The sequence below is a fragment of the Citrus clementina genome, unplaced genomic scaffold (assembly GCF_000493195.1).
Source record: "Citrus clementina cultivar Clemenules unplaced genomic scaffold, Citrus_clementina_v1.0 scaffold_2, whole genome shotgun sequence".
Lineage (NCBI taxonomy): Eukaryota > Viridiplantae > Streptophyta > Magnoliopsida > Sapindales > Rutaceae > Citrus > Citrus x clementina.
Window position 1 is genome coordinate 33296827 of NW_006262688.1, and position 27347 is coordinate 33324173.

At 34.7% G+C, this 27347-nt stretch overlaps 6 protein-coding genes and 1 non-coding gene across 13 annotated transcripts; 4 read left to right on the plus strand and 3 right to left on the minus strand.

Annotated features, from left to right (window-relative positions):
• Positions 1-1675: 1675 nt before the first annotated feature.
• On the plus strand, positions 1676-5588 carry LOC18053546 (E3 ubiquitin-protein ligase CBL-C). 2 transcript variants are annotated; one of them, XM_006449253.2, is made up of 5 exons: positions 1676-2039; positions 3031-3181; positions 3335-3401; positions 3499-3733; positions 4885-5588. In XM_006449253.2, the coding sequence occupies exons 1-5, from the start codon at positions 1960-1962 to the stop codon at positions 5093-5095; spliced, it is 744 nt and encodes a 247-aa protein (XP_006449316.1). In that variant the 5' UTR covers positions 1676-1959; the 3' UTR covers positions 5096-5588. The 2 variants fall into 2 exon arrangements, with proteins under 2 accessions (XP_006449316.1, XP_024046090.1); XM_024190322.1 differs by lacking the exon at positions 1676-2039 and adding an exon at positions 2903-2921.
• An 886-nt stretch (positions 5589-6474) lies between these two features.
• On the plus strand, positions 6475-8495 carry LOC18053548 (sphingolipid delta(4)-desaturase DES1-like). The gene is made up of 2 exons (XM_006449256.2): positions 6475-6699; positions 7353-8495. Exons 1-2 carry the CDS (start codon positions 6538-6540, stop codon positions 8178-8180), a joined length of 990 nt encoding a protein of 329 aa, XP_006449319.1. The 5' UTR covers positions 6475-6537; the 3' UTR covers positions 8181-8495.
• Positions 8496-8545: 50 nt separating this feature from the next.
• LOC18053549 (tetraspanin-19) lies at positions 8546-10147 on the minus strand. 2 transcript variants are annotated; one of them, XM_006449257.2, is made up of 6 exons: positions 9858-10146; positions 9676-9775; positions 9447-9527; positions 9250-9354; positions 8908-9105; positions 8546-8814 (listed from the first exon to the last, which is right to left on the minus strand). In XM_006449257.2, the coding sequence occupies exons 1-6, from the start codon at positions 10022-10024 to the stop codon at positions 8803-8805; spliced, it is 663 nt and encodes a 220-aa protein (XP_006449320.1). In that variant the 5' UTR covers positions 10025-10146; the 3' UTR covers positions 8546-8802. The 2 variants fall into 2 exon arrangements, with proteins under 2 accessions (XP_006449320.1, XP_024046091.1); XM_024190323.1 differs by having other exon boundaries at positions 8546-9105; positions 9858-10147.
• Positions 10148-10526: 379 nt separating this feature from the next.
• On the plus strand, positions 10527-10599 carry TRNAV-UAC. Its single transcript has one exon. It is a non-coding gene; the product is annotated as a tRNA-Val (tRNA).
• Positions 10600-10798: 199 nt separating this feature from the next.
• Positions 10799-16175, minus strand: LOC112101197 (general transcription and DNA repair factor IIH subunit TFB2-like). Of its 4 annotated transcripts, none has more exons than XM_024191943.1 (15): positions 15896-16175; positions 15360-15521; positions 14778-14846; positions 14428-14521; positions 14202-14302; positions 14051-14096; positions 13910-13969; positions 13350-13418; positions 12772-12855; positions 12594-12677; positions 12241-12326; positions 12023-12113; positions 11595-11663; positions 11412-11486; positions 10799-11325 (listed from the first exon to the last, which is right to left on the minus strand). In XM_024191943.1, the coding sequence occupies exons 1-15, from the start codon at positions 16006-16008 to the stop codon at positions 11188-11190; spliced, it is 1341 nt and encodes a 446-aa protein (XP_024047711.1). In that variant the 5' UTR covers positions 16009-16175; the 3' UTR covers positions 10799-11187. The 4 variants fall into 4 exon arrangements, with proteins under 4 accessions (XP_024047711.1, XP_024047710.1, XP_024047712.1 ...); XM_024191942.1 differs by having other exon boundaries at positions 11583-11663; XM_024191944.1 differs by lacking the exon at positions 12772-12855 and having other exon boundaries at positions 11583-11663.
• A 789-nt stretch (positions 16176-16964) lies between these two features.
• Positions 16965-19290, minus strand: LOC18053551. The gene is given in 6 exon segments (XM_006449258.2): positions 16965-17454; positions 17457-17472; positions 17560-17598; positions 18202-18305; positions 18826-18879; positions 19130-19290. Coding segments are annotated over 6 exon segments (414 nt in total). The 5' UTR covers positions 19215-19290; the 3' UTR covers positions 16965-17338.
• Positions 19291-22520: 3230 nt separating this feature from the next.
• On the plus strand, positions 22521-27007 carry LOC18053552 (allantoinase). Of its 2 annotated transcripts, XM_006449259.2 has the most exons (16): positions 22593-22741; positions 23224-23317; positions 23577-23697; positions 23923-23996; positions 24179-24255; positions 24382-24418; positions 24493-24578; positions 24698-24757; positions 24979-25127; positions 25304-25430; positions 25529-25684; positions 25774-25884; positions 26034-26144; positions 26253-26351; positions 26454-26604; positions 26736-27007. In XM_006449259.2, exons 1-15 carry the CDS (start codon positions 22649-22651, stop codon positions 26580-26582), a joined length of 1524 nt encoding a protein of 507 aa, XP_006449322.1. In that variant the 5' UTR covers positions 22593-22648; the 3' UTR covers positions 26583-26604; positions 26736-27007. The 2 variants fall into 2 exon arrangements, with proteins under 2 accessions (XP_024047554.1, XP_006449322.1); XM_024191786.1 differs by lacking the exon at positions 26736-27007 and having other exon boundaries at positions 22521-22646; positions 26454-26649.
• The last annotated feature ends 340 nt before the right edge of the window (positions 27008-27347 follow it).

The following is a 27347-nucleotide window of genomic DNA, read 5'->3' on the forward strand; positions in this document are numbered from 1 at the left end:
ACATATCTGCCAGACTGCCTTATACTGACCCAACACGTACAGGTACGGCCCCTTTATTGCCATTCCTCAATTTCTCGAGCCTTCAGATATGCGAGTGTGCGTGAATTATGATGTAACTGAATCTCCTCTCCCTCCCCATAGATTCGTATCTTATCAGGTTGACCTAAATGCCCTTCCTGCTTTTGCATATTACCAACTCTGTAAAACTATATTTCAAATACATTTAAAAGCAAAAAATTAGAGTTGACGTGAACATATCTCAATAATTGTATGATTGTAAGTATTATGAACAATAATCTCCTAAAAAAAAGTAAAAAATTGTACATCTCAAGATTGAAAATTTCCAGATCCTACTCATGTACATATACAATCATTTATCACAACAAGTGTTTAAATAATATTTCATTGTTTCCATATAACTCTATTCATGTGGTACTACTATAAAATTGTCAAGATTTTTCTTCATTTTCATTTATTTATTTTATTTCAAGACAAAAAAATCACAATAAAAAATTACTTCACTACGAGGTAAAAATAAGATTTATTTTTTATGTTCACATACTATTTCTATACAAATATTATGCAATAATTTTCTAATAAAAATTATTGTCACCTATTGTGAAATTCTCACTATATATCTAGTTTGGATGTGAAGATATAATATCAAAGTTAGTTTGACCAAATTAACCTTTCTTTTTTCTTTTAGTTTTGCAATTAAAAAATAAGTCCCAATTTATAAATACATAACTGAATGGGCATGCCATCCATCTTCCCCTTAGGCCATGTAGGGCGATGCCCAGGCTTGGTTTAACGCCTTGTAATAACAAGTTAAGGGCGGCAATATGGGCATGCGTAGGACACACGCTAAAGCAAGGCAAGTTGCTGCGAGAGTTATGGCAGCGAGTAAGCTCAAGGTAACAAGCATTACAAATTTAGCGTGCCGCAACAGCAACTAGTGCACACTGATGGGCAACGTGCGAGGGCGCATAAGGCAATAAGCGCCAAGACACGTATGAGTAGTGTGTTTGTTGGTGAGCAGCAAGCGCAAGAGTGTGGAATATGTATTTTATAGGTTTCATAAAATGTATCAATAATGAACTAATTGGAATTGTTATCAAAATTTAGGACATATTATTATATAATATAACTAATCACATATTCAACCATTAACATATAACTTTATATATATACAAGGGTAAAGAAAATATGAAAAATTCACAGGAATAACATAAACTTATAATTAATTTATAGAAGTAATATACTTAATTTTTTTTTTACTTTAGTAGATAAAAATGACATCTCTAAAATAAATTTTCAAAAGGGTAAATAATATATTGTGCTAGGATAACACCAATTCATATATCAATCGCCCGATCTTGTAAATTAGACATAATTTTATGCTATTTTCATAAATTTGTTAACCAAGGAAAGAAAAAAAATCAAAGAAGGGCAATATTGAAAATAATTGAAAGATTGGAGGTTAAAAACAGAGAGAAAAAATATGGGACGATCAAAATTGCGTGGAACAAAAGCTACCGAAAGTAAAGGTTAAAGGTGGGGGACAAAAACGACAATAAATAGGCGGAGTGGATAAGGTTGTTGTCACGCACACTCGCATTCGTGTTATAATCTATTAATTATTTAATTAATTCATTAATTGAGACACTACAGGACAACTCACTTTGTCCACGTGTCAGTTTGTGTCTCTCTCGCGTCTTCGGCTTCGCTTTCAAGAACCGAATAGAAGCTCCACCAACACCCACCCCATTACATACATTTACACACAATACCCAAACAAACGCCATTAAAAACCCTCAAACGACCTTACCTCACTTCTCTATGACTCTTTTCTAAAGAGATTCTAAAGTTTAGGTTTTCGGTTTCCTTTTTTTTTTTTAATTTCATTTTTTATTTAATTTTTTGGGGCTTTCTTCCACTTTTCCATTTTTTAAATTGGAGATGTACGTGGGTTCCATGCGAAAATCGTTTAAGGACTCTTTGAAAGTTCTTGAAGCCGATATTCAGCATGCCAACACTCTGTAAGTGTGTATTTTCTTTTTTTTTTCTTTTAAATTTGGTGCTTGCTATGAAATTTTGTTTTCTTAGATTACGATTTTTTTGGTGAAAAAAAAAAGATTATGATTTTGGTTTCAATTTTGAATTTTATTGTGAAATTCAGCTTCGTTTCTTCATGAGCTGCTCTCAGTCGTTTGCATTTGATTGTTATTCCTGCAAGTTTGAAATTTTGTCTTGAAATAATTTGTTTTTAGTGAAAAGTTGCTGTTTTTGTGTGTTTGTCTTAGCATTTACTCATTGTTTCCTCGATTGGTATATGATTTTTTTTTTTCTTTAGTAATCGAGATACACACATGTATATGTTTTCCATAGGGGATAAGGTAGGGAGTTGTTTGTAATTTTGCGGTTGGATTTCTGGGTGTTACCGCTCTGGGTCTTCACAGTTATCTTTACTTGAGAAGTGATGTGCGTGTGTGTATCTAAATATAAAACTCAAATGTGAAAGGGGTTGTTCTACTGCACAGCTTCACTTTTGCTGTAGCTTTGTCTGAGTGTGTAGGGTGGTGGGGAATCTTTTTTGATATCTAGATAAATTGTGTTCACCATTGTTCACATGGCCAAATGGGTTCCACTTGATTATGGCGCTGCTGTCACATTGTATTTGTATTTATATTGTGATAAGGGCATAGTGAGGGTCAGATGATTATGCTTTTCTGGTCCCAGCTCCTAAAATATCCAATTCATAGTATTTTTTTAGTACTATTTACTTTGTTTTTGGAAGTTAAATTTTAGCTGTAAGTTTGGTATTTGGTTTTGCCAACTTAGAAGAGCTTATCATCCTTGAAATATTTAAAATTATTTTTTGATAGGTGGGTTTTTATCCAAAACCTGCAGTGCTGGATACTGTAATTATTCTTTGAATGTCTGAGTTGTAGCTTGTTCACTTAGTGAATTGTTTGCTATATTTGATGTGATTCTGTTTAATTTCTAATCCCACCACTATATGGTTTTCAGGGCATCGGATTTTCCAAGGGAGTATGATGGTGCCTGCCTTCAGATGAGAATGTCATACAGTCCAGCTGCACACCTGTTCCTTTTTTTAGTACAATGGACAGACTGCCACCTTGCAGGAGCCCTTGGACTTCTGCGAATACTCATTTACAAGGTTGTTTCCTGTTGTTGTTTATCTGTGAAACCTTCTTTGTGGGATATTTTCTCAATGAAATCTGTCAGCTGACCTTAGAATTCGGTGAACGTAGAAGGGTTGAGGGATCTCTGGGTATATTAAACAAATCAGCTGACCTTAGCAACTTTGCAGGTTTATGTGGATGGTACAACCACCATGTCTACCCATGAAAGAAAAGCAAGTATTAGAGAGTTCTATGGTACATATATGTATCCTGGTTATTTGATGTTGTGACTAATTCAAGTAGCCTTTAGCTTCTTTGATCTTACTGAAGCAAAATTCCTAATTTTTGCCAGCGATTATTTATCCCTCTTTGTTGCAACTCCAAAGAGGTGTTACAGACACAGAAGATAAGAAGCAGAAGGCAGTATACATGGAAAGGTATCGAAGAAGAGATGATGAGGAACAAAGGCAATATACAGATGCCGATATTGAAAGAGAAGAAGAATGCGGAATATGCATGGAGACAAATAGTAAGATTGTCTTGCCGAACTGCAACCACGCCATGTGCTTGAAATGTTACCGTGAATGGTATTTCCTCTCTCCCTCCCTCCTCCTTGTCTGTGTGACTTCCTGACAATCTGAAATTATCCTATGGCTTTTTCATGTGATTCTATGAATTACTTTACCCCTTCATTACTGACTTGGATTGCAGTTCTACAAAACCATTTAAATTTAGGACCATTGGTAGTTGCGTGTTTGCGAGTCCATATATATGCACTGAAAGCATTATGACTGGTTTGTTATAACTGTTAAAACTTGTATTTAATATACTAGTTTTTTTGTTTCCTATCACCCAAAAAAAAAAACTTCTGAGGTAGGGAACTGAAATGGTAGCATGTCATGAATTTCTGAGCTTTATATTATGCTTCCAAGTCTGTGATTTTATTGCATTGATTAGCAACTTCATAGCTGCAGATGCTATTTGTGCATCATGGAGCTTTGTTATTCTAATTTCATATTGGATGCTGGATGCATACATCTTGTCTGTGAATTGGTACTGTTGGTCTCCCTCTCTGTGCCCACCTTTCTTCTTCTTCTTTCTTTTTTCTTTTTAATACGTTTTAAATTTAACATTGGATTCACCACATGTGAACATACCAATTACCCAATTTCTGATCCACTGTATTCACTATTCTTGGATTAATTCTATCCATATCTATCTGGTGCATTTTTGGCTCTGGTTCAAGATGGTGCTAAAAACTTGCATTTTCCAGGACGTGAAAAAGAAAATGACTGTTGTGATTTGGCCTTGTGTCGTAAAGCCAATTGCTTGGAAATTCTATAACATTATTTTTGGTTGGGTATCCAAGCTAGTCCTTGGTGATTTGATTGTGAATAATTTGTCAACAATAGTGTTAACCATTTGTAGTTGTTACAAGACCCAAGTAGTCTGATGGTATTGATGGCAATACAGATGATACTCTCCAAATATGATGATCTTCTTTTTGTTTAAATTTTCAGGAAGTTGGACAATCTGTGGACTGACATACAATTGTTTTGGTTGTAGAGAGAATTTTTTACTATTACTTGCATCCTTTGTTTTTCAAATGCCTCCTGTGTTCTCTCCTTTTTTCTCCCTTGGTCTTTAATCAGGCAATTATTATAGCTTTTGTCTCATGAGTTGCTATGTTTTTCAGTTCCTGTAAATGGTAATAATGATCTTTTGCAACTAATTGCAGGCGAACAAGATCTCAGTCATGCCCCTTTTGCCGCGACAGTCTAAAGAGAGTGAACTCAGGTGATCTCTGGGTATATATGGACAGCAGAGACATAATCGACTCAGCAACAGTGACAAGGGAGAATCTAAGACGGCTCTTCCTGTATATAGACAAGTTGCCGCTGATCATTCCTGATAACCTTTTTGACCCTTATGATTCCCACCTAAGATAGGCTTGAGATGGAAGTACATTCTAAAGTCAATATATTTCTATGGTCCCTGAATGAATGATTCCCTCTGATTTTCTTTTCCTTTTTTTTTTTAAGTTACATAAAGACCGAAATTCTTTTTCGGCAAAATTAGGTAACTTGAGAACTGATCTGCAAGTGGCTTTCTTCCCGCTTCTGTTAAGAAGAATCCAGCCAGAGGTATTGTGGGCTGGTTGGTGAAGTTGAGATAGTTTTAACTAGAAGGGGCTCTTCATGAATTGTATGTAGCACATTTTGTACATGCATGTATAGCTTTCTGTTTGCTTATAAGATGCTTCCCGTTATCTGTCAACTCCAGCTTCCTCTGTTGTTTTGTTTCATCCCAGAGCTCCAAAGTGAGTGTTTGCAGCTGCTCATAGTTTCAGTAACAAGGTAATTATAACTGTATACTGATGAAAGGAGAGGTGGAAGCTGTTGGATTTTTCAAAATGTTACGCTTATAAAATTCTTTTCTATACATCTCTAACCTCAGTAAGTTTGATTTTTTTTCTTCTTTTTGGGATAAATCTTCAATTTTTTAACTAGTCCAATAAAATACGAATATGTATTTAAATTTAGGTTTTACCTTGGCCCTAAGGACAAACTTTTATTTATTTTTTTGGGTACTCTTTCAAAAAAGAAGGTGTCTTACATGGTTTTTGACTGGCTTTTAACAAATTGTAGTACGGTCTCCTGTAATTCAGCTGTATGCTAATTGGAGAAGTTAAAAATTCTGTCGATAAAATGTAAATAGCAAAGATGATTTTAGATAAGAGCTAAAGTCGTCGATTTGGGGATAGATCTGGATCTAGTCATCTGCCCCATCTAGGGTGGTAGCATTTTAGAAATGTGAAACCCTCATCTGTAAATTGCAACTCTTACTTTTGTTGGGTACTATTTTCCTTTTGCAAAAAAGGAAAGAGAAGAAAAAAAAAAAAAACAGAAGAAGAAGAAGAAAAAAAGTGCCGCGTGCACATGCATCATGAACAAATCACATTAGTCCAAAATTAGCCATGTGAAATAGAGCAGAAATTGTGGGGTAACGTACGGCCTCATGATAGTGTCATTGATGCTACTACTCAGATTATGCAGTATATTATTATAAAACCGAAAAGGGGAAAAAAAAGAGGCATAAAAAAAGAACTGCAGAGTTGGCAACAGTTCAAACTCAGCTGTAATTGTAACGTAAACTTGGGCACGCCACGACACGAGGGAGCACGAACGCGGTCCATTCACGAACAAAACAATCAGCAGTATTTACTCACTAATGCCGAAATTACTAATTTTAGTTATTTTTAGTTTTTAATCTATCTATCTATCTCAGCCTGGTAGCCATTTATTAATTGAAGTTGTTATTTTTCCTTCTTATAAACCAAGAGGGGAGGGGGAGGAAGCCGAGGCAGAGGCAGAGGCAAAGAAAAATAGAGATGGGGTGGAGGAGAGGGGAAGAGAGAGAGGAAGGAGTAATGGCTGCAGATTTCTTCTGGTCATACACGGATGAGCCTCACGCTAGTAGGAGGCGGCAAATCCTCTCTCAGTACCCTCAAATTAAAGAGCTTTTTGGTCCTGACCCTTGGGCTTTTCCTAAGGTGATTTGATTTTGCATCTCCTACCCAATGCCGCTGTATTACTTGCTTCTCGGTTCTCCTTTTCCACCCATCTGGGATGATTATATGACTGGATTGATGTTTACTTATTTCTTCTTGTGGTGTTGTTTTCTAATTGTTGCATTATTGCCTTTTCGGTTAATGTGTCTCTGGGTAACCTTTTTTGGGTCGTTGTATGCATCACATTGATCATAATTTGGCTTTCTAATATGAATTCTCTAAAGGCAGCTAGCTTCCTTCAGACATTTTCAGTTTTGCTGCATTTTGAAATTAAGAATTGGGGTTGAACCATAAGTATTCTGATTTATTCATGTTTGTCTTTAAACGAAGACTCTTGTGATTGGTTAAACAGAATTGGTGTCTTAAGTAATTCTTTGTCACTTTTATGCAAGTTTGCATATTGGTGTCAACCTGGTGTTGTTTTGACCTTGTATTTTGGTTGTTCCTGAACGTTGATTTTTTTGGCTCCACTTTCATATCCTGAGCATTGAATATGTAGGCATGCACAAATATTTTGCCGCTATATGGTTTGCTGGTGATCTTTCTGCCGTAGAATTGTTGGGAAATTTAAACAATATTACGAGATGTAGTTGGTTTAGATTTATATTCACGTCCTCGGTATTGTGGATCTGCAGGTTACTGTGGTTGTTCTTCTTCAGCTTTACACTGCTACTTTACTTCACGATGCAGGCTGGCTGAAGATACTGGCAACAGCCTACTTCTTTGGCTCTTTTCTCAACCACAATCTCTTCTTGGCCATTCATGAGCTCAGCCACAATCTCGCCTTCTCCACTCCAGCCTACAACCGTTGGCTTGGTATTCTTGCTAACCTTCCTGTTGGTGTGCCCATGTCTGTCACTTTCCAGAAGTATCACCTTGAGCACCATCGCTTTCAAGGAGTAGATGGTATTGACATGGACATACCAAGCCTAACTGAAACCCGAATGGTCACAAATGTTGTTGCAAAATCCATATGGGTCATCTTCCAACTCCTCTTCTATGCTTTCCGACCTGTATTTCTCAAACCGAAGCCACCTGGTTATTGGGAGTTCATTAACTTCTCTATTCAGATAGCTCTTGACATAACCATTGTTTACTTTTGGGGATGGAAATCTTTTGCTTATTTGATCCTTTCCACATTTGTTGGGGGTGGGATGCACCCCATGGCTGGTCACTTCATTTCAGAACATTATGTCTTCAACCCTGACCAGGAGACATATTCTTACTATGGCCCCCTCAATTTTCTAACGTGGCATGTGGGATACCACAATGAGCACCATGATTTCCCAAGAATTCCTGGAAACAAGCTCCACAAGGTCAGGGAGGTTGCACCTGAGTATTATCAGGGTTTAGCATCTTATAAATCTTGGAGCCAGGTTATATACATGTATATTATGGATGGGACAGTCGGCCCCTTTAGCCGAATGAAGAGAAAGCCTTCTGCAACAAAGAAATCCGAATAGATGCTCCCATCTCTACTTTTTGGTTCAATTCCTTCTCCTCCAACCTTTAGTTCAAAATGAGTTGCCACAGTAATTATCATTTTTATTTTTTGGTTCCTATTATATGTAACATTCTTTGAGGAATTAGAAATTACGTACTCTAGTTTTAGACTGAAGGGATGAGTCAGTTTTCATTACTTTTAAACTGTTCTTTCTATATGTTATGTAGCAGAATTTTGGCTTCGTGTTGCCGTTTGTATCGTGAAGACGATCTTCACGATTTCTGATTCTTGAGATTTCTTAGTATTTGGCATACAAATCATCTCTTAAAGTTAAGACTTTGTGAAGAAAATTATGTGATTTAGCCTTAGTAGTATACATTTTGAGTTTCCATGATGGCAGGCAGTGTTTATCTGCATCTTTCTTCTTTCATATCAGGGTTCCGAAAGATACTTTCGATCTTATTCGAATAAACAATTCTTAAGAACAATCTAAACATCTCAGGCATTAAGCGTGATTGCAGAAAATCACAAAAGAAACATAAGAACGCTACGACTAATAGTATGCTTTAGGTTTTATCCTCCCGCTGAAATCAACAACTGATTGTCAATATGTGGCTATGATGGCGTACACTCGTCTCTCGTCACTTGTTCGTCTGCAAACGTACAGAGAAGTCAAAAGCTAAGTATGAGAATCAACTCAAGAAAGATGCAAGAAAAAGCTGGGAAGGGTTGAAATGGATCTTTACATTCCATGCATATGCAGTCGGTTTGACAGGGTCATATTTTGCGGCAAAGTGTGGATCTCCGATGACATATGCCGGTGCTTGAACTTGGTGATTTATAAGTGGAAGCCTGTCTGAAAGGAATTCACCATCATTGTCGTAGCTGTAGCCTTGGTTTGACACAAGAGCTCTTAAAGCCATTGCCAATAAAGCAGAAGAAACCTGCAGTTGAGAAATAATCATTCCTTCTTTGTAGTGCTAGGAACTAGTACTGAGTGATATATACTTTAGTTTGTGATTAAAAATCAGAGTGTTATTTATTTTGTGATTACAAATCACAGTGTTAGATAATACAAATAAAATTACCTGTGCCGAGATGATCCAAATGCCTATCCATTTGAAGATATCAAAGTTCGATTTCACAAATTTCTTGAAATCATGGAACCTCCCTGTTGGGTCATCAGGTAAATCCTGATAAAGCAAATCAATGACGTGAAGCCCAATTATTATTATTTTCTCATTATGGTCATGGAAGAGAGAATTTGTGAAGAACAAATCGGTACCTTCTCCCATTCAGAGTTTAGCTGAATATCGGCAGCTATTGCAGTCTCCAACAGAAGAAGCAAACAGGTAATCAGCATATACTTTGTTCATTCAAGATCAACAAATACTTGAACAGAAAACACATTAATTATACTTGAAATGCATAATAAGTTGTGTTGAAAGAAAGATTATCCTATTCCTAAACTATAACAATAGCTCGAAGAGGAAGTGGACAATAGCTAAGGATACGAAAGATAGGCAAAAGCCATTAGCACTAGCGGCGGCAATATGACCCAGGCATGTTATAAGACAAAAGGTCACACCAATGCCAATGAAACTGCATATAAACCTGCAATAATAGAGTGAGTACATGATTATTGCTGATGGAAACATAGCATAAGCTAAGTGGGAAGTGAGAACTTTGAGCTTACCATGGATTTATTGAACAAAAATCATCAAATGATTGCCCTTCCATGTCTCTCTGCCAAACTCTGATCATCCAAATCCCATATAGGATCATAGATATACCAACAATTCCCATGATCAAATTCAAAGCTTTTAGGAATGACTGCAGGCAAATTATTGCTATTCTTTCCATTATTTACAACTTCCCTGTATCTTTAGGTGTAAGCAAAATTCGAAAACGACCAACTTCACGTAAACATGCTTAGGATTACTATGGATACATACACAGTGTAAATGTTATTGTAAACTGAACGTAGCTGTATCAACATATGGGGTTCGGTTTTCTTACACTTTTTGAGGAACCAAAGTAGCATGGAACAAAGGTACACATTTTGGTCTTGTCTCAATATCCAAAAATATCTAGGAGCAAATTGAGATAAGTTTTTACGTGGTTTCTGAGAAATTGGAGTATTTTGGTGCTACGACAGAACAGCACGATTAGGTTTACATGTATGATAGTTAGCTTAAGAAATTTCTTGGAAACCATGACCATCAATGTGTTTTCTCGTTTTTTGGCTCGGCACTCTTTCCGTTCTCGCAAAGCAATCAGATTGTTTCCACTGTAGAGATTTGTGACATTTTTCGGTCAATCATTTTAAAATATTTAAATTATTAGTTAGCAAACCGACGTACAAGTTGCTGTGGTGTAGTGGTTATCACGTTAGTCTTACACACTAAAGGTCCCCAGTTCGATCCTGGGCAGTAACATTTTTAAATTCTCGATTGCTCTACTCCACATTTTCGAATGCATTTTCCAATACTAGCAAATGTCCAGACGTGGATCCACTTGTCAGTTTGCTCATTAAAACTCCATAAAGCTGTCCAAGTCAGAAAAACAAAGACGGACTAACGAAAATGAATTTTAGTCAAATCGATACAAATTTTTACAGGAAACTTGCCATCAAAGTTCTATGAACTTCCATCATTTACATTTTCAGTAATATTAAGTTAAATTAAAGTTAAAGATTACAGAGAAGATAACACAACACTTTCCTCTTTTCCCATTTTCTAGCGTACATCATCCCTCAATGTAGGGATTAGATGAGTTTTCCTGGACTTCAACCCCACCTCTGTTTATTTCAGGTAGAAAGAATTTTCGGTTTCTTATTTTCCCATCTGGTTTGCAATGAATCTGGAAAATGCCTCTGGTAGCTTCAATGCAGATACAAACTGGGCCAAAAAAAAAATAATAATTCCCAAATTATAACAATGCTACCATGCAACACTCCCAAGCAAGACATGGCTTGTCATCTTTTTTGTTCAGTAAGTTCTGCATGGTCAAGAAAACATATCATTCTACTTGTTTTGACCCCGAAGGAACTCTCTCATGTGCATGTGAATTTCTGCCTTAACGACTAGACGCATTTTCTTTGGATCCTCCCATAGCAAACCACTTCGATCTCTTGCATAGTCACAAGCAGCTTCAAAGACATCCTACAAGATTTATGACATAACTTTAAAATGTGATCACTGAGAGATGTGAAACGAGAGAAATCAATCCAATTGAAATGTCAGATTACCCTTGAGGGAAACTCATCATAATAATGAGCAGGGGTCATCTCAACCCTATTCAGATCTGATTCCCACAATCTTATCTGTCAAAGTAACAGCAGAATTTGAAACATTTAGGTCAGGGAGGTCAGGAAGCATTGATACATGCGATACATCTGAACGCAGGAAAGAACTATGACCTGATCACAGACATTTTCTGGTACGGATGGCATTCTGTCAGCAACCCGAGGATGTGCATTTTGCTGAAGAAAACTAATTATCTGCAAAACAGACAATCAAGAAGTTAGATGAGTCAGAATGACTGCAAAAGTAATTGAAAAAAAAAAAAGCAACTTTGAAAGAAAAAACTATTTAGGCCACAAGAATATCAGAAACAGTATGTAAGCTTCACCCCCAAAAAAAAAAAAAAATCTCCACCCAAAAGAAAAAAAAAAGTCCGTGATTTCAGGTAGAAAGAATTTCAGAAGTAGTGGGTGGCTGGGACCCAAAAAGAGGTGTAAGGGAGCAAATTATTAAGAATGTCAGAAGTTACTTGCATATGCATGCAGGTTAATTGACCACATTAGTCAATTTTTTATTGATAAAACAGATCACCAGATCAACTAAATACTGAAATCACCTGCTCAGCAGTAATCCCATTCTCAAAAGCATTATACAAGCTTTCTTTGGTTATTGCTCCAACTATAAGGTTTGGAAGTTGATACTCTACCCTGCACATTAGCAAAATATTAAACAAAAGGTTTTCTGACTGACCAATGTAGTTCAATAACAAAATGTAATTCAGAATTTTAACCTAGAAGAGACTATAACAATTTATCAAGCAGATGGCTGACTTACTTTGAGAAAAGACGCAAAATTTCACAGTGTAGCTTAGATGTTGAATAAGCATACATCCTGAAGTTTGTTTCCACTACAATAAATCCCTGAAGAGAAGAAAATGTAGAATGAGCTATGAAATTAGAGAACATAAAAATGAGACCTCATTTTGGTTTCCAGCAAAAATAATTTGACAAGATTGACCTAAACTAATAGAAAATTAACGCAGTTTACAAAATAAAATTATAATTTTTAAACAATTCAATCACACAATTGTCTGCAACATTCAACATTTACGGAGATTACAATGATTTTACTTATTCTTTCATATTCTTTATTCAGAATAAGAGTCGATGATTTCTCAAACAGCATACCTCTTTCCGTGCTGATGAATCAGTTAAGCTCATTGAAAGATTGGTAGCTAATTTAGTAGGTATAAACCAATTCTCTTTCCTGCCCTGAATTGTCATGGAAAACATATGAGAACTCCAGCAGAGTAATACTAAATTAACACAGATAACAAGCGTTTTCTGTAGCACAGACTAGTACAACCTGCTGAAGTTTGACCAATCCCAAGTCTGCAAAGTCTTTGATCATACTTTTTTGTATTTCACTCAGTGTGTTTAAATTATATGCCTATAACATGACAGAGCAAAGAGTGCAGAAATAAAGTGAGCTCTCAAACCACTGAGAATTCCTTGACATTAAAATATTAAGGACCTCAAGATAGTGAGAAGTTAAAAGCAATACTAAGACAGGAGAAATTCTAGAATACATCTGTTGTACCATATCACCCATACAACAAGCAAATAATGTCATGACATGTGTGCATTTATTTTTTGAACTATCATGTAAGTGGTGGTTGTATTAAACTCAATTACACATGTCATGCATGCATTAATTGGTTGTAATACAACAGATGTATTCTAGAATTTCTCCTAAGACAGATATAAGCAGCTACTAAAATGGATAAGAGAACAAAAGACAATATTTAATGCAACAACGATACCAAAAAATGTCTGAATTTCTGTTAAAAACCAGAAGTATTAGCCAAACAGAAATCTATCATACTTCTTGAATAAATGGAATAACTGAATAATGTGCCAAGCCATAGAACGTATATGTGCTACCTCACCAGCGACGTGGAAACTAAGCTCCAGAAGAAAAGAAATCAGATCTGCTTGATTTATGCCTCGTTCCTGCAAGAAAATGAGAAAAGTTATGTAATATATTATTGGTATTATAGACCATAAGCAAGCATAGAGTCGTGCTGTCCCACATATACTTAGAACACCAGTGAACTTTTATCTCTATTACATAGACTAATGAAATACTGAAGAAAAAATTTTTTTAGTTCTACTTTGTATTAGCAGTTACTATAGAGATCTATTGAGAAACAGAACACAAATCAAAGAAGGCAGTTAATATTCTAAAAGAAAAAAGATATACATACTTCTAAATATGAACTCTTTAATCACATAACCATGTACATAATATAAAAATCAAAGTTCTAAAATGAACAATTGGGTATCCTAGTGAAATTTAAAGATAAGCCAATCCATTCTTTTGTCCTCCTCATACTTCACTCAGTTCAGTTTTTACAAAGAGATTCTATACCCGTGAATCAAAGACAGGGACGTGCAGAATTTTGATGCAGAGAAATCACTGAAAAGAATATCAGAAGCCACACCTGGGAATTGGAGATATATTCTCTAACGATGTACCACAGCTGTGCATTAGTATCCATCAGCTGCAAATTTAAACACATGAAAAATAAGTTCCACTAGCTCAAACAAGAGGGAATCCAAAGTCTTGTGATCAACACTCATACCAAAAATTGAAAACCACTCTCTGTTAATCTCGGGGCTTCTTTATCCCTGTAAACAAAGCACATAAATAACATGATACCAAATGCAAGAAGCAGGATTCTCAACTGTTTGCAACAAGAAACAGAGGATTACAAATGTGACAGAAAATATTACCTTCGACTCAAAAGACCACGCTGGAAAACCTTCATCATGGAAGAGCTGAAATTTGTTGGCCTCTCAGCTTGGGTTGAACTAATAAGTTGCAGCAAGAAACACTGGTTTAACACAATTGGACGATTTAAGATAATGGCTTAAGCAATACCACAATTGTAATTAATTATGTCATTGCATCTGGCATGAAAAATCCTTAAGCATGAAAGAACGGAATAGCATTTCGCACCTCCCATTGTCCAATGGCATAGGCCTCAAGGTCCTCCAAGGTTGGGAGCCTTGCAGTAATACCAGAAGGCATTGGTTCCCTTGGCAAAGCTCCACTGCAAATTTAGAATCATTATTTTAAAACATAATATGTGATGACAGGTGCTCAAAAACAAACTTGGGAAGTAACTGCAAAAGCCAATGCAATCTCATATCTTCAAGTTTAAGATAAGGAAATGTATAATTCAGATTTGAAAATTTTGAAGGAGGACAATCAATCAATGAATTATGATCATCAAAATTCTTAATTGCATAACCCTACAGAATACATAAAGAAGGGAATCATCAAAATCTCCTTGCACTAAAACTCACCCATATATTAAATGCTTCCGGAGGTTAGACTGGAATGTTGAATTTAATCTATAAGTGGTTTCCTTCTTCCTGTCATTAAAATGTGAAGAACATCAGGATAGGGCAAACAGTGCAAAATTAAATTTAAAATCTTTTATAAATTAAAAAAAGAGAGTACTATTGATTATATTGGAAGACAAACATTCAAGCATATAGGGATACATCAGACTATAGACAGATAATGCTGCAAAACTTAATATTTTTTAAATAATTTGCCAAACAATTGATAGCATATTAACCAGCAGTAGACAACTTATGTGTGAAGCTGTCAACAGATATAACCCAATTCCTAAGTAAGCTTTGTATTTCACATCCTAACAAGAGAAACTCATGACGACAAATCAAGATGTCGTAGCAACTAAGTTAGAGTAAATTAAGCTTAAAATATCTCATATCATTTAGGCACCTTTGGTTCGGGCAGTCAATAGAAAAAATGCTTATAGTCGCTTGAAATTTTCACTGATTTAGCGTTCTTCTCATTTTCTAGCAGTCAATATTGGGAAATAAAAAAAAAAGTAAAAATATTTCAGTGAAATTACATACTTTTCCTCTGAAAATAATCTCAACTGAACCAACCGATCAATGGCTACCCTGTGCTTAGTGAACCCATCTGGAAGCACCCACTCCTCCATCATCTTAGCCAGTATTGCACCATCAATGTACAACATTTGCATTACATACTTCTTTGCTAGTGGTGGCAGTGACCTGAGAACCCAAAAAAGAAAAGAAAAAAAACACCGAAAACATCACTGTATCATAACTCTCGAAAGAAAAAATCGGCACTTAAAATACAAACAATCTGACGTTTTGATTACAAGTATGCTCATCCAAAAATACGATGAAAATTTGCAAACGAAATACACAAAGTTTTTGCATTCCCCTATAAAAGAATCTGTTTCAAGTTATTGATGAAAACATAATTTTCATTTCTCTTTTTTTCTTTTTGCAAGTTTGAGTTCAGCAAGCTGTTGCCTCAACGAATAATCTAGTAGCAATTTAACAAACAATTACTTTAGTTAGTAATTAAATTGACAAAAACAAAAAAAAAATGAAATTAGAAAATAATAAATGTTTATTACCTGAGAATGGCTTCGCAAATGAAGGGATTCTCGTAGAGCCTATCGAGGTCTCTAGCGGTCAGTGACGCCACCATGTCCATGAAATTTTTCGCTATGATCTTCACCAGCGGCATTGTTACTGCCAAATTCCTTTTTTTTATGGGATTTAATAAATTCAATCTTTTGTAAGGGCTTTAACAAAATCAAGTGAATTTTATTATGAATGAGAATTTGGAATCTATCCTTTTTCCGGCGTTCTTATACTCCGAGCACCCCGAGTCTGATTCGTGTTAAGAGTAACGTATCATGGAGCGAGCACGTTCATAAAAAGTAGATGTAAATAACTAAATATCACGAATCACCTATAGTTTGACTTAAATTCATTTAGGTACAATTTTCTTTCATTCCAATAATAGAAGTCCTTCTAGAGTAGACTTATCAATATAGTTTTCCATTTCTTAAATATTAGTGAGGACGTTACGAGATGTGAGAGAAAATATGAGCATATTAGTGAGGGCCTTACGGAATGCGAGTGGAAATTTGGATAGTCCCAATAATTATATAATTATAAATATTAATAATTATTAATGGTTGTCTGATTGTAATATCCACATTAAAAAAATAAAATTTCTAAATTATCAATAGCATCCCAAAGGCCAAAATTAACCTTCACGTCTTTGTTTTTCTTTTGAAATATATATAAACCTTCAAATATTAATAACCAATAACAAGTATTAAAAAATATCAAAGCGTGTAATATATTTACGAGACTTATTCATTTAAGAGTATATAATTCGATGATTGAGACACTGATAATATTGGTCAAAAGAGAGAAATCCATAAAATCTCTCCGTCCTATTTACGGCCACTCAACCGAAGGACTGTCTAGATGAAAAAATACAAATGTTTTCTCTTAGATGATTTAAACAAACATCAGGGTGAGCTTGATATTTGTCCTCAAAAAATGGTTGGATGTAAGAAACAGTGGTTCTCCGAGGAGGCGAGGAAACAGAGTTTAATCATTTACCGTCACGATTACATTGAAATTCAAGAGTTCAAAAACTGAAACTTTCGATACATTAAGAATTTTATAAATGTCAATCAAAGATTCAGTGCATAATGTAGTTATTACCAAGCTCTATAAGAAAAAATTCTAAGGCTTCTTATAGTATTCAAATTTTCTGAATCATCACCAATGTCAACCAAGTCCGTGCAGTAAACTGTATTGGATTTACATCTCAGTTATCCAAGGTATGCTATCAAAATCTGGAAAACCAGATATTAGGTGACATTGAAGCTTATAAAACCTAAGCAGGGATGCAATAAAGCGAAAATAGCTTCTGCCCCTAAAACTGTACTGACCTGTATCAGGCTGTTAGTGGCATTAATAACCTTCCTGCTAATTGACTAGCTAACAAAATTTTGGGGTACAAGTTTCTTCCTAAATTTGCATTTTCTCTTTGACTATGCTGAAGTGCCAGGCAAGTCCTGAGTAAGTTCACCAGGTCTGACAACACATGGGGGTGGCTTCGCAACAGGGGGAGGTGGAGGTGGCCTGTTTGGTCGAACTTTATCAACTCCTCTGTGTCAATCTCAAACTGCAATATGCACATCAACAGGTCAGTAGTGAATGTGAAACCAAATAATATAGCAACCATGGCCTTAACAGATGACAAAAAACTAACCTTATAACCACAGCCAGCTACACAAGCATGGAAACATTCCTGTAAAAAGAAAGGGATCGGTGATTATCCCACCGGTAATGTTAATAGAGAATTACTCTCTCTCTCTTTTTCCCCCCCCCCCCCCCCCCCCCCCCCACTATCTCACTACGTGTGTGTGTGTCTTCTTTATTTGAGGATATTAGATTTGAAACAAATGCTAAGCTCCATAAAATGTGACATATCAATATTGGAATAGTGCAAAATCTGCATTTAGAAAGCACCGATAATGTCCTTAAGAGTGCAAAGTTAGAATGAAAATAGATAATAAGTTCCAACAGACTTGAGTATATTCTGATTTACCAAGTACAAACAACTTTTAAGCTACTAAGGTGATGGAAATGAGCACTAGGATAGTGTTTGCACCTCGGAGCTCCATGCATGAACTTTCATTTCAGAAGTTCATCTAAAATGTCTCCCATTATTATTTCCCAGCTCCTCCTTACTTTCTAGAGCTAATCAGCTAGTTTCAAAGTACAGTTTTCTTCCAAATCAAGGTCATAAATTATTTGGAACCATTGAATGCTTTACATCTCCACAACTTTAAGTTCAGAAAGTAAACAAACCAAATCCAAAGTCACTGCAATGCATATTGGGCGAGAATACCTCAGAATAATTAGCAGCTCCAGGAGAGCGATCAATGTAAGCACTCCATTGGCGGTCCTTTAGTACAGGGTCCTTATAGCATATCTCATTGCACTCTGCCAAGCCTAGAAATATAAGTAATTATATCAAATGAAGCTTACACTGAATTATAAAATAATATATTAGGACTATAAAGAGAACTCCTAAAATAAAATATTTCCCTTCATGCCAAGATTCAGTGCATGAGCAGATCTCTAAAATCATGCAAATTACCCAGCCCTCAATCAAGAATGGGCTCTTAAAAAGTTGTCCTCGGACTATAAGATCAGGGCATTACAGCAATTAACTAGGTCATCAATTCAAGTAAAATGCCTCATATAGCAGCAGCATATAATCACCACTAAATCCTAATAATTCATATTCTTCAAAGAAACAGGTTACATATAACTGAAACTTCTAGATCCTTAATTCAAATAAAGCCATAAGAGAATTGCTTCTTTCGGAACTTTGAGACGATTTCGATGCTCATTGGATCCAAACATACAATCAAAAACATAATTCTCAGTTCCACCAAGAAAAAACACAATTCTTCATCTATACGGGCAAAGTAGGCTGAAATATAGAAAAAAGCAGAGAAATGCTTACATTCTTCCCACGTCTCACCGTCAGCATCACATCCCTTTTTGCAAAATACTCTCCCTACATGATGAAACCATGCCAATTTGCTTTTAGATTTGAGACAACCAAAACCAATAGAAATGACTATGAAACCAATCAAAACCAATTGAATCCGAATTTAATCAACGGGTATGCTACAACATTTTAGATCTACTAAACTTAAGTTAGCAGATTAAGCCAGAGACAACAATGAAATTTCTGAATAACAATAAAAATAATAATGAATGTGTTTCGATCATTAAAGCTAAAAGAAGTGCAAGATAAATGGTACATGGAATTTGCGTGAGGGCTGCGAATTTTTGAGTGCATTGATTTCCGCAAGGAGAAGCCCATTGTTGCGGTATCATCTGATTCATTTCTCTCAAATTTTTCGCTTTGCAGCCGGTTTCTTTCACAATTAAAGGAGGGGAAAACTGGAACGGACACAGGATGATTCTTTGTGTAGGGACATTTTTGTCATTTGGTTGCTGTTACTGTTATATCATGAATTATTTGCCGCCCGCGTTGAGTCGGATTCGGACCACTCTTGAGGTCGCTTTTGGTATTTTTTTTTCTGATATTTTTTCAGACATCTTTTTTCACATGAGATTTTCAATATTTGATAAATGTATTTTAAAGGTGATTTCTGAAATTTGTTTTTTGTTTTTATCTTTTATTATACTTTCAAAGTTTGTATTTTAATAATGCCTTGTTTTTTTAATATGCTTATACAATTCAACTAATATATTTGCGATTAGAGTTCAATTGTGGACTCACTTTATGTCAATATGACTATAGTACATCTCATAATTCAATCCTCACAAATATAGAGGGTTATAACAATTTTACCCACAAACTAACCGAAGAGAAATCAACTGTCGCCTAACTATATATAATTGTAAATGAAAAAAAAAAAAAAATCTCAACACTCTTAACCCAAGTTCTCAAATTTAATTCAAGAGTTTTAAATCAGTGGGCCTAAGCCCACCGGCCATTTCTTTATAATGGTTGAAAATAATAATTTGATGTTTTCTTTAGGGATCGCAACTGCCCATAAAGATAGGGACCCTCGATGATTTTTTCTATTTAGAGAGAGCATGAGATTAATTTTATACGCAATTTCTTATTCGAATGAAGGATACAGATGATTATTTAATCAGTTTCTTATTTGGAGAAGGAACAAGATGATGCGGAATCCCTGTCCCCTCCCCATTTCCTCATTTTTATTTTTTAGTTTTTACATTATTAGTGAATAAAATAATACAACTTGAGTTGTAAAATATTGAATATTGATATAAATGGCAAATATCAAAATATTTATATTATTAATTTTTTTGGTCTAATTAACTAGTTGTAGTCTTAAATATTTATTCAAGACATTAAAAAGATAGGACAAGATACCGTTAGTTCAAAAGTTTTGTTTTAATAGTAATATTCATTATTGATATAAAAATAATTTCTTTTTCTTTTTATTGTATGATTATGAAGATTGACGAAGATAATTATTATGATAATTTGTATTTTGTGGTGTGACTTTTGTAATGTATTAATGTTAATGTAAGATATATTGTCAAACTTTACTTTTATTTAAATTTTTTATTCTAATATGACTACATTAAAATCGAAAACTAAAAATATATATCAGTTATTCAAGAATTGGGGATCTTTATTATTATTCAGGGAGGGAACAAGGATTCCCTCAAGCAATTATGATGGGGACAAGGACGTATGCAGAATATCGAAAATGGATACAAGGACGTCGATCCCCTCTCCTCCCCTCCCTATTGCCATCCCTAGTTTAATTTCTTCCAACAAGGTAATTGAAGCAAATTGATATAGTTTGTTTGTGCTGGTTAATTTAATTAACAAATTCTCTTATGAATAGTGCTTTTAACATCATTAATAGTCCTGATAAAGCCCTCTGTGAATTTACTACACTATTTTTCAATTTAAAATTTTATTATCTAAATAATTTTTGAAAAAATTACTTAACCAACCCTCTCTTCTATTTATTTTCTTGATTTCACAAATTCTCATAAATTTATTCACATATTTTCTTTTTAGTTGCAAATAATCAATATAACAAACTAAGAGAAACAAAACCCACTATTTAAAATAAAACATCAACAATTTTTTATCAATCATGAAAGTTAATGAATATGAAGAAATTAATTTTTACCAGACAAAAAAGCTGATATCAAGAAAAAAAAATTCTTACATATAGAAGGCATGAAATATAGATCAATTAAGAAAAGTAAAAAAAAAATAATTGAAAAGAGAGTGAAATTAAGTGTTTAGTTTATAAAATGTGAGAGTAGAGAAAATATGTAATTGTAAAATAGAAAGAAGAAAATTAGTGAAGGGTAATTTTAAAATTTTAAATTTTTTAAATGAGTGTGCCGAAAAATTTTATGTGTTCAAATAATCTCAATCATTTCAAAAATTTAAAAATAATACAACAGACACAAGTCCTTTTTTAGTTTAGCCCATTTTAATATGAAACCTAGTTTCCGACAACTTCGCCGCTGCATGCGCTTAAAAAAAAAATCATTTTTTCAACAATATATTATTTCATTTGAAACCAACAAAGTGAATAAGTGATGGATAAAACATAAATATGGGATGTGCATTAAATTGATGAAGATTCAAGTAACAAGGATTGTGCTGATGTCTGACAATAGTGATATATAATGCATTCAAAATAATATATTATTGATGTGCTAGTTAAGTTTAATTGGTAAAAAAATTTTATTAATAGAAGTGGTTGGGATTTTCAATAGTGATATATAAAGCATTTAAATATGATATGTTATTGATGTGCTAGTTAATTTATTTGGTAAAATCTTTTGATCAATAGAAGTGACTAGGATTTTCAAGTCCACTGAAGAAATTTTATATCCAATAATAATAATAATAATTTTAATAATGTAAATATTATGAATTTACCAAAAATAATTAAATATAGATGTTCATCAATGTAATTCTTAATCTTATTAGCAACTTTTTATCTATCTATAATATCCACCATGACCATCTCCCAATAAGTTAAGTTTCATAAATTATCTATTTATTGTAAATTTATTTCTTTTATTGATTTAAAGGAATATTAATTAATTAAATAAATATAAGAGTTAAAAAAATCCATCATAACCCGATCATTTTTCATTGTAGCAATTCGTATGTTAATCCGACTCTCAATTTTTATTCACATAATATACAATGGCAGAGCCATTAATTTATCCAAAATTTTAGAAGATATTTTCTTTCTAACTCAATTAAAACTCGCATGTGAGAGATTCAAACTCTAGAGCTATTATTTTTAAAACAAGAGGTTTTATAATCTCTCTCTCTATGTATATATTCATCATCCTGTTGATTTGATTATCTGACTACGCTAGTGATGATATTAAATGTGAGCTGGGCCATCCTATATTTGGCTTCTTTACCGAATCTGAACGAATCTTCTCCACGATTCCACCGATTCGTATCTGATTCACGCACTAATAACAAGACAACGCTAAGAAAAAAAATAATACAAACAAACACGAACCAAGTTGATGGATTGGCATTTTGTCCGCAGTGTGATGGGACATTGATCCAACAACTGCAAGTGGGCATTACTTTTTTCATGTCCGCATTTGTAAAAGAAATATAGGCACTGAGGCGCTGACCAATCAAAGATTCCATGCAGCCGTGGCTCCACCACGATTCAAGAATCTTGCTGGCTGGACGAAAATGAACCAATGAGATCCGTTAATTTTCCACATAATAAGAGAGAAAGATTAGCTCACATAATTCAGAAAACAGAGGTATGGAGAATCTCAATCTGCAGTGGAGGCTGTTGCCTACGCTAACACTGCTGGCTGCTTCTCTTTTCTTTCTTGTTTTTAAGGATTCTGCCAAGGTCTGATTGTCTTGATTACGTCTGTGTTTATGTGTGTCTGTGCATGCGTGTTTTTTTATTTTGCTCTTTTGAATGTTTTGTTTGGTTGACGAGAAAATACAGAGGAAACAAAAGAGGCAAGGAAGTGAAAATCGGAATGATTTTTATATTGAAAAAAAAGAAAAAAAAAAGGAGATGACAAATAGATTATAGCATGTTTTGAATTAGTATATAAAACAGTTTTTTTTTTTTTTTTTTTAAAAGAAAATCTCTGAAGAGATTTCTGGAGAAGTATTTCAAAGAGATGGTGTAAAAATGTTTTTTTTTTTTCGAAAGGGGAAAGCACATAAAATGTTCTTTTGCAACAAGCACTTTTTAAGTTTCATCCCCCTTTCGAACTAATCTTCTCGGCACAAAACAGAACATAATTGGTCTGTTCTGCTATCAAATATGATTTTAGCCACTGGAAGGTGATCGCTTCTTTGTTGATTTATGTGTTGCAGTTATCTCACAGTGAGTGCAGTCTCCTTCCTTACAACCATTACTGGTTAACCAGCAAGCGGATTGTGACACCAAAAGGAGTTATTTCTGGTGCAGGTATTTTTTATTTTGAAACTTGATTTTTCTTTTCAAGTCCTGCAAGTTGAAATCGATGTGTATTTTGATTTTGCATTTCATTTATGTTACTGTTTATAATCCTTCAATTGGAGGTCATTAGCCGTTCATTGTGAAATCAATCGCTGTTAGAATGATTACTGTTTTTAGTGCTGTGCCTGGTTCTTTTACTCGAACAAGATGTTTCCTTCGATACACCATCTAATGAATTGATATTCTTTTCAAATGTGTAAACGAGCAGTTGAGATCAAGGAAGGGAATATCATATCCATTGTTTCAGAAGAGGAATGGCCTCGGAACTCCAAGACAGAACAAGTAGTTGATTATGGAGAGGCTGTTATCATGCCTGGTTTGATTGATGTGTAAGAAATGCGAACCATCTTCTTGATTTGACTATGCACTCATTTAAAAGATTATGCATGCGTTGTAAAACGTTCTGCTGAAAGTAGTTCTGGTGGGATTTTATAGAGGAAACTGAGTGGGAATGACACAATGATGCCTAAATTTTGGATGTTTTGGATTCACATTCTTACTTGTGATTGAGTGTAATTAATTCTTTTCTGCAATATGTGATCATGACATAATAGGCATGCACATCTCGATGATCCAGGAAGAACTGAGTGGGAAGGATTTCCTTCGGGCACCAAAGCAGCTGCTGCAGGTGAGAAATTTTCCACTAACCTAGTTGCCTCATGTAAAAAGTTGCATTTCTTTTCCAACGATTTGCTGCTTTTTATGATTTTGTATACCATTGGATGACAAATATATCTTCTTTTGGGCCCTGGAAAATGTGATCAGATCATGAGCAGGCTCTAACTTTACAGTGTTAATATTTTTCTACAGGTGGTATAACAACATTAATTGACATGCCCCTCAATAGTGATCCCTCAACTATCTCAACGGAAACTCTGAAATTAAAGGTATTGATCACTTGTTTTATTTGAGGAATTTAAGTACTATCTTGATAATGTTGCAATTAAAGCGCTATCTGTGTCCTTCTTTTTGACTGGTCTTTCTGATAACGTTTCTATTTTTGTGTTCCATAGGTTGATGCAGCAGAGAAGAGAATCTATGTTGATGTTGGTATGATCTTGAAACTTTCGCTAGTGAAATGATTTGTCAAAGATTTCTGTGTTAACCAAGCTATAGATCAACAGGTTTTTGGGGAGGTCTAGTTCCTGAAAATGCATATAATGCAAGTGCTCTGGAAGCTCTCTTGAATGCTGGTGTTCTTGGATTAAAGGTAACCATCAGAGGAGTGATTTTTGACTGATAATAATCTTCAGTTTTCTGAGGTAAATTTTACTTGTGTTATTTAATATTGAATTATCATCTCACAACTGTTCTGTTTTCATTCTGTAGTCTTTTATGTGTCCTTCAGGGATCAACGACTTTCCTATGACAAATGCCAGCCATATAAAGGTTTGTTACATGACGTTTAATTTCAACACTTTCTAGTCAATTGAAAAACGGTAAAGTTAGTCGTTAATGATCGATAACATTTCACGTTTCAGTTATTTTTCTTCGTCTATCTCTAATGATGTGCATTCACAAATTAAATTACTCAGATACAAATAATTTTCCTTTGAGTTTCTGGTATAATTGAGTTTGTTCTCTTAATTTTTCAAACTTGGTTTCTCTAGGAAGGACTATCTGTGTTGGCAAGATACAAAAAACCTTTACTTGTACATGCTGAGATGGAACAAGATTCAGAAAGGCATGTAAAACTCGAAGATGATACACTTGACACTCGATCTTATTCAACATATCTGAAGACAAGGCCACCTTCATGGTACTTTCTTTGTCTTAGCTGAAAAATCTTAACATGGTAAAATATGTTTCATAAAAACACAAGGAAGTTCAAATAGCGGACATTTGTTAATACTTTTATGGTAAAATTTGTCTTATAATATATGATATTTTTTGTTTCATTTGACATAATTACTGCCTTTTTGGATCCCCAAACAGGGAGGAAGCGGCTATCAGAGAACTCTTGACAGTAGCAAAGGACACGAGGACAGGTGGCCCTGCAGAAGGAGCTCATCTTCACATCGTTCATTTATCTGATGCTAGTTCTTCCTTGGATCTATTAATGGTATCTAAAATCTATTTCAATGTGTACAAATAAAATAAAGGGGACAAAAAGGAAATCCAGTCCATGATTTTTCCTGATTCCATGTGTATACAATACAGGAAGCAAAAACTAATGGTGACAGCATAACTGTTGAGACATGCCCCCACTACTTGGCTTTCTCAGCAGAGGAGATTCCAGATGGAGATACTCGGTTCAAATGTGCCCCGCCCATACGTGATGCAGCAAATAAAGAAAAATTATGGGAGGCTCTGATGGTACTTAGATTTTCCAGGCCACTTGCAAGTCCTTGGTTCCTCTTTATTTTTGTGACTGACTTGACACTTGATTCTAATGCTTCCTCCAGGATGGACACATTGATATGCTAAGTTCTGATCATTCACCAACCGTGCCAGAACTTAAACTCCTTGATGAAGGCAACTTTTTGAAAGCTTGGGGTGGCATATCATCTTTGCAGGTTGGACATATTTGATTAAAAATTAGCTACCCTGCTAACGAAACCATATTACTATCTAACAAAAATTTATAATTGATCGTAAATTCGTAATGTTATATTTCTCTTATTGATATGGGAAGCAATGTGTATTTTCTTGAGATTTTCTGCAGTTTGTTCTTCCTGTCACGTGGTCTTATGGGCGGAAATATGGAGTAACTTTAGAACAGTTAGCTTCATGGTGGAGTGAGAGACCTGCCAAGCTTGCTGGACAAGTTTCAAAGGTACAAATTAATGTATCAAGTCAATAATTCCGCTAAAGTAACAGCCAGGGTACGTATTAGATGATACCATATTTTTCACTCCACGTTAATCTGAAATACCTTTTGCAGGGTGCCATTGCAATTGGAAATCATGCAGACCTAGTTGTATGGGAACCTGAAGCGGAGTTTGAACTTGACAATGACCATCCTGTACACATGAAGCATCCTGTATGTAATCGTATATATTCTTCTTCTTACAGCGACAGCCGACAGTCGTGAAAACAGCAATTGCCCTTGTTTTCTGATTTCTGTAATATATATTATATGCAGAGCATCTCCGCCTATTTGGGAAGAAGACTCTCTGGGAAAGTACTGGCCACAATTTCAAGGGGAAACCTCGTATACAAAGAGGGAAATCATGCTCCTGCAGCTTGTGGTTCTCCAATCCTGGCAACATGAACATACGAATTAGAATTAATATGTAATTTCCCATAACTAACCTCGAAAAGTTATTTTAATCTCTCTAATTAGATTTTCTTTTCCCCTTGTTGTGTGTTTCTTCAATTATCGACTTCGAATTACCTCATCTCTTCACACTGTTGTTCTCTCCAGATTTCTCATAGGTAGAGGATTAATCTCACTTGCTTCATCAAAAACACCATCTCTGTGAAGGAGGTAGAGTTTCCACCGCCCCAGGAGCTGATGGGGTTCAATGGCGTTATAAATTAGTTTAAGTTGTAAATTGTAGATATTGTCAAACAAATTGACATCGAAAATAGCGTGCCTTTATTTTCTTTGGGTTTATCCTCAAAGCCAAGTATGCTGTGCGTGTGCGTTGGTTTTTTTAAAATATATATATATATATATATAAAATTGAGACTTGAGGAGGTGGTGTAGTATTATTATTTCTTATCTTTGTATATTCTCTATTATCTAATAAATAGAGAATTTTTTTTTTAAATTTGACTTTTCATCTTCTCATAATTAATTTGACTGTTGTTACACAATAACAATTATGTAAAGGTTTTAATAAGGCGTATTCTTTGTAATGAACATCCAAGAGCGAGTGTTATGAATTTATTAAAATAAATATAAATGTTCATAACATATATCTCTTAGTCTCTCCATTATCTCATATTAACAACTTTTAACTTCTCTATAACTCCTACTATCTCATAAGGAATTATGATCCATAATTTTTTATTAATTTCATGGAGTGATTAT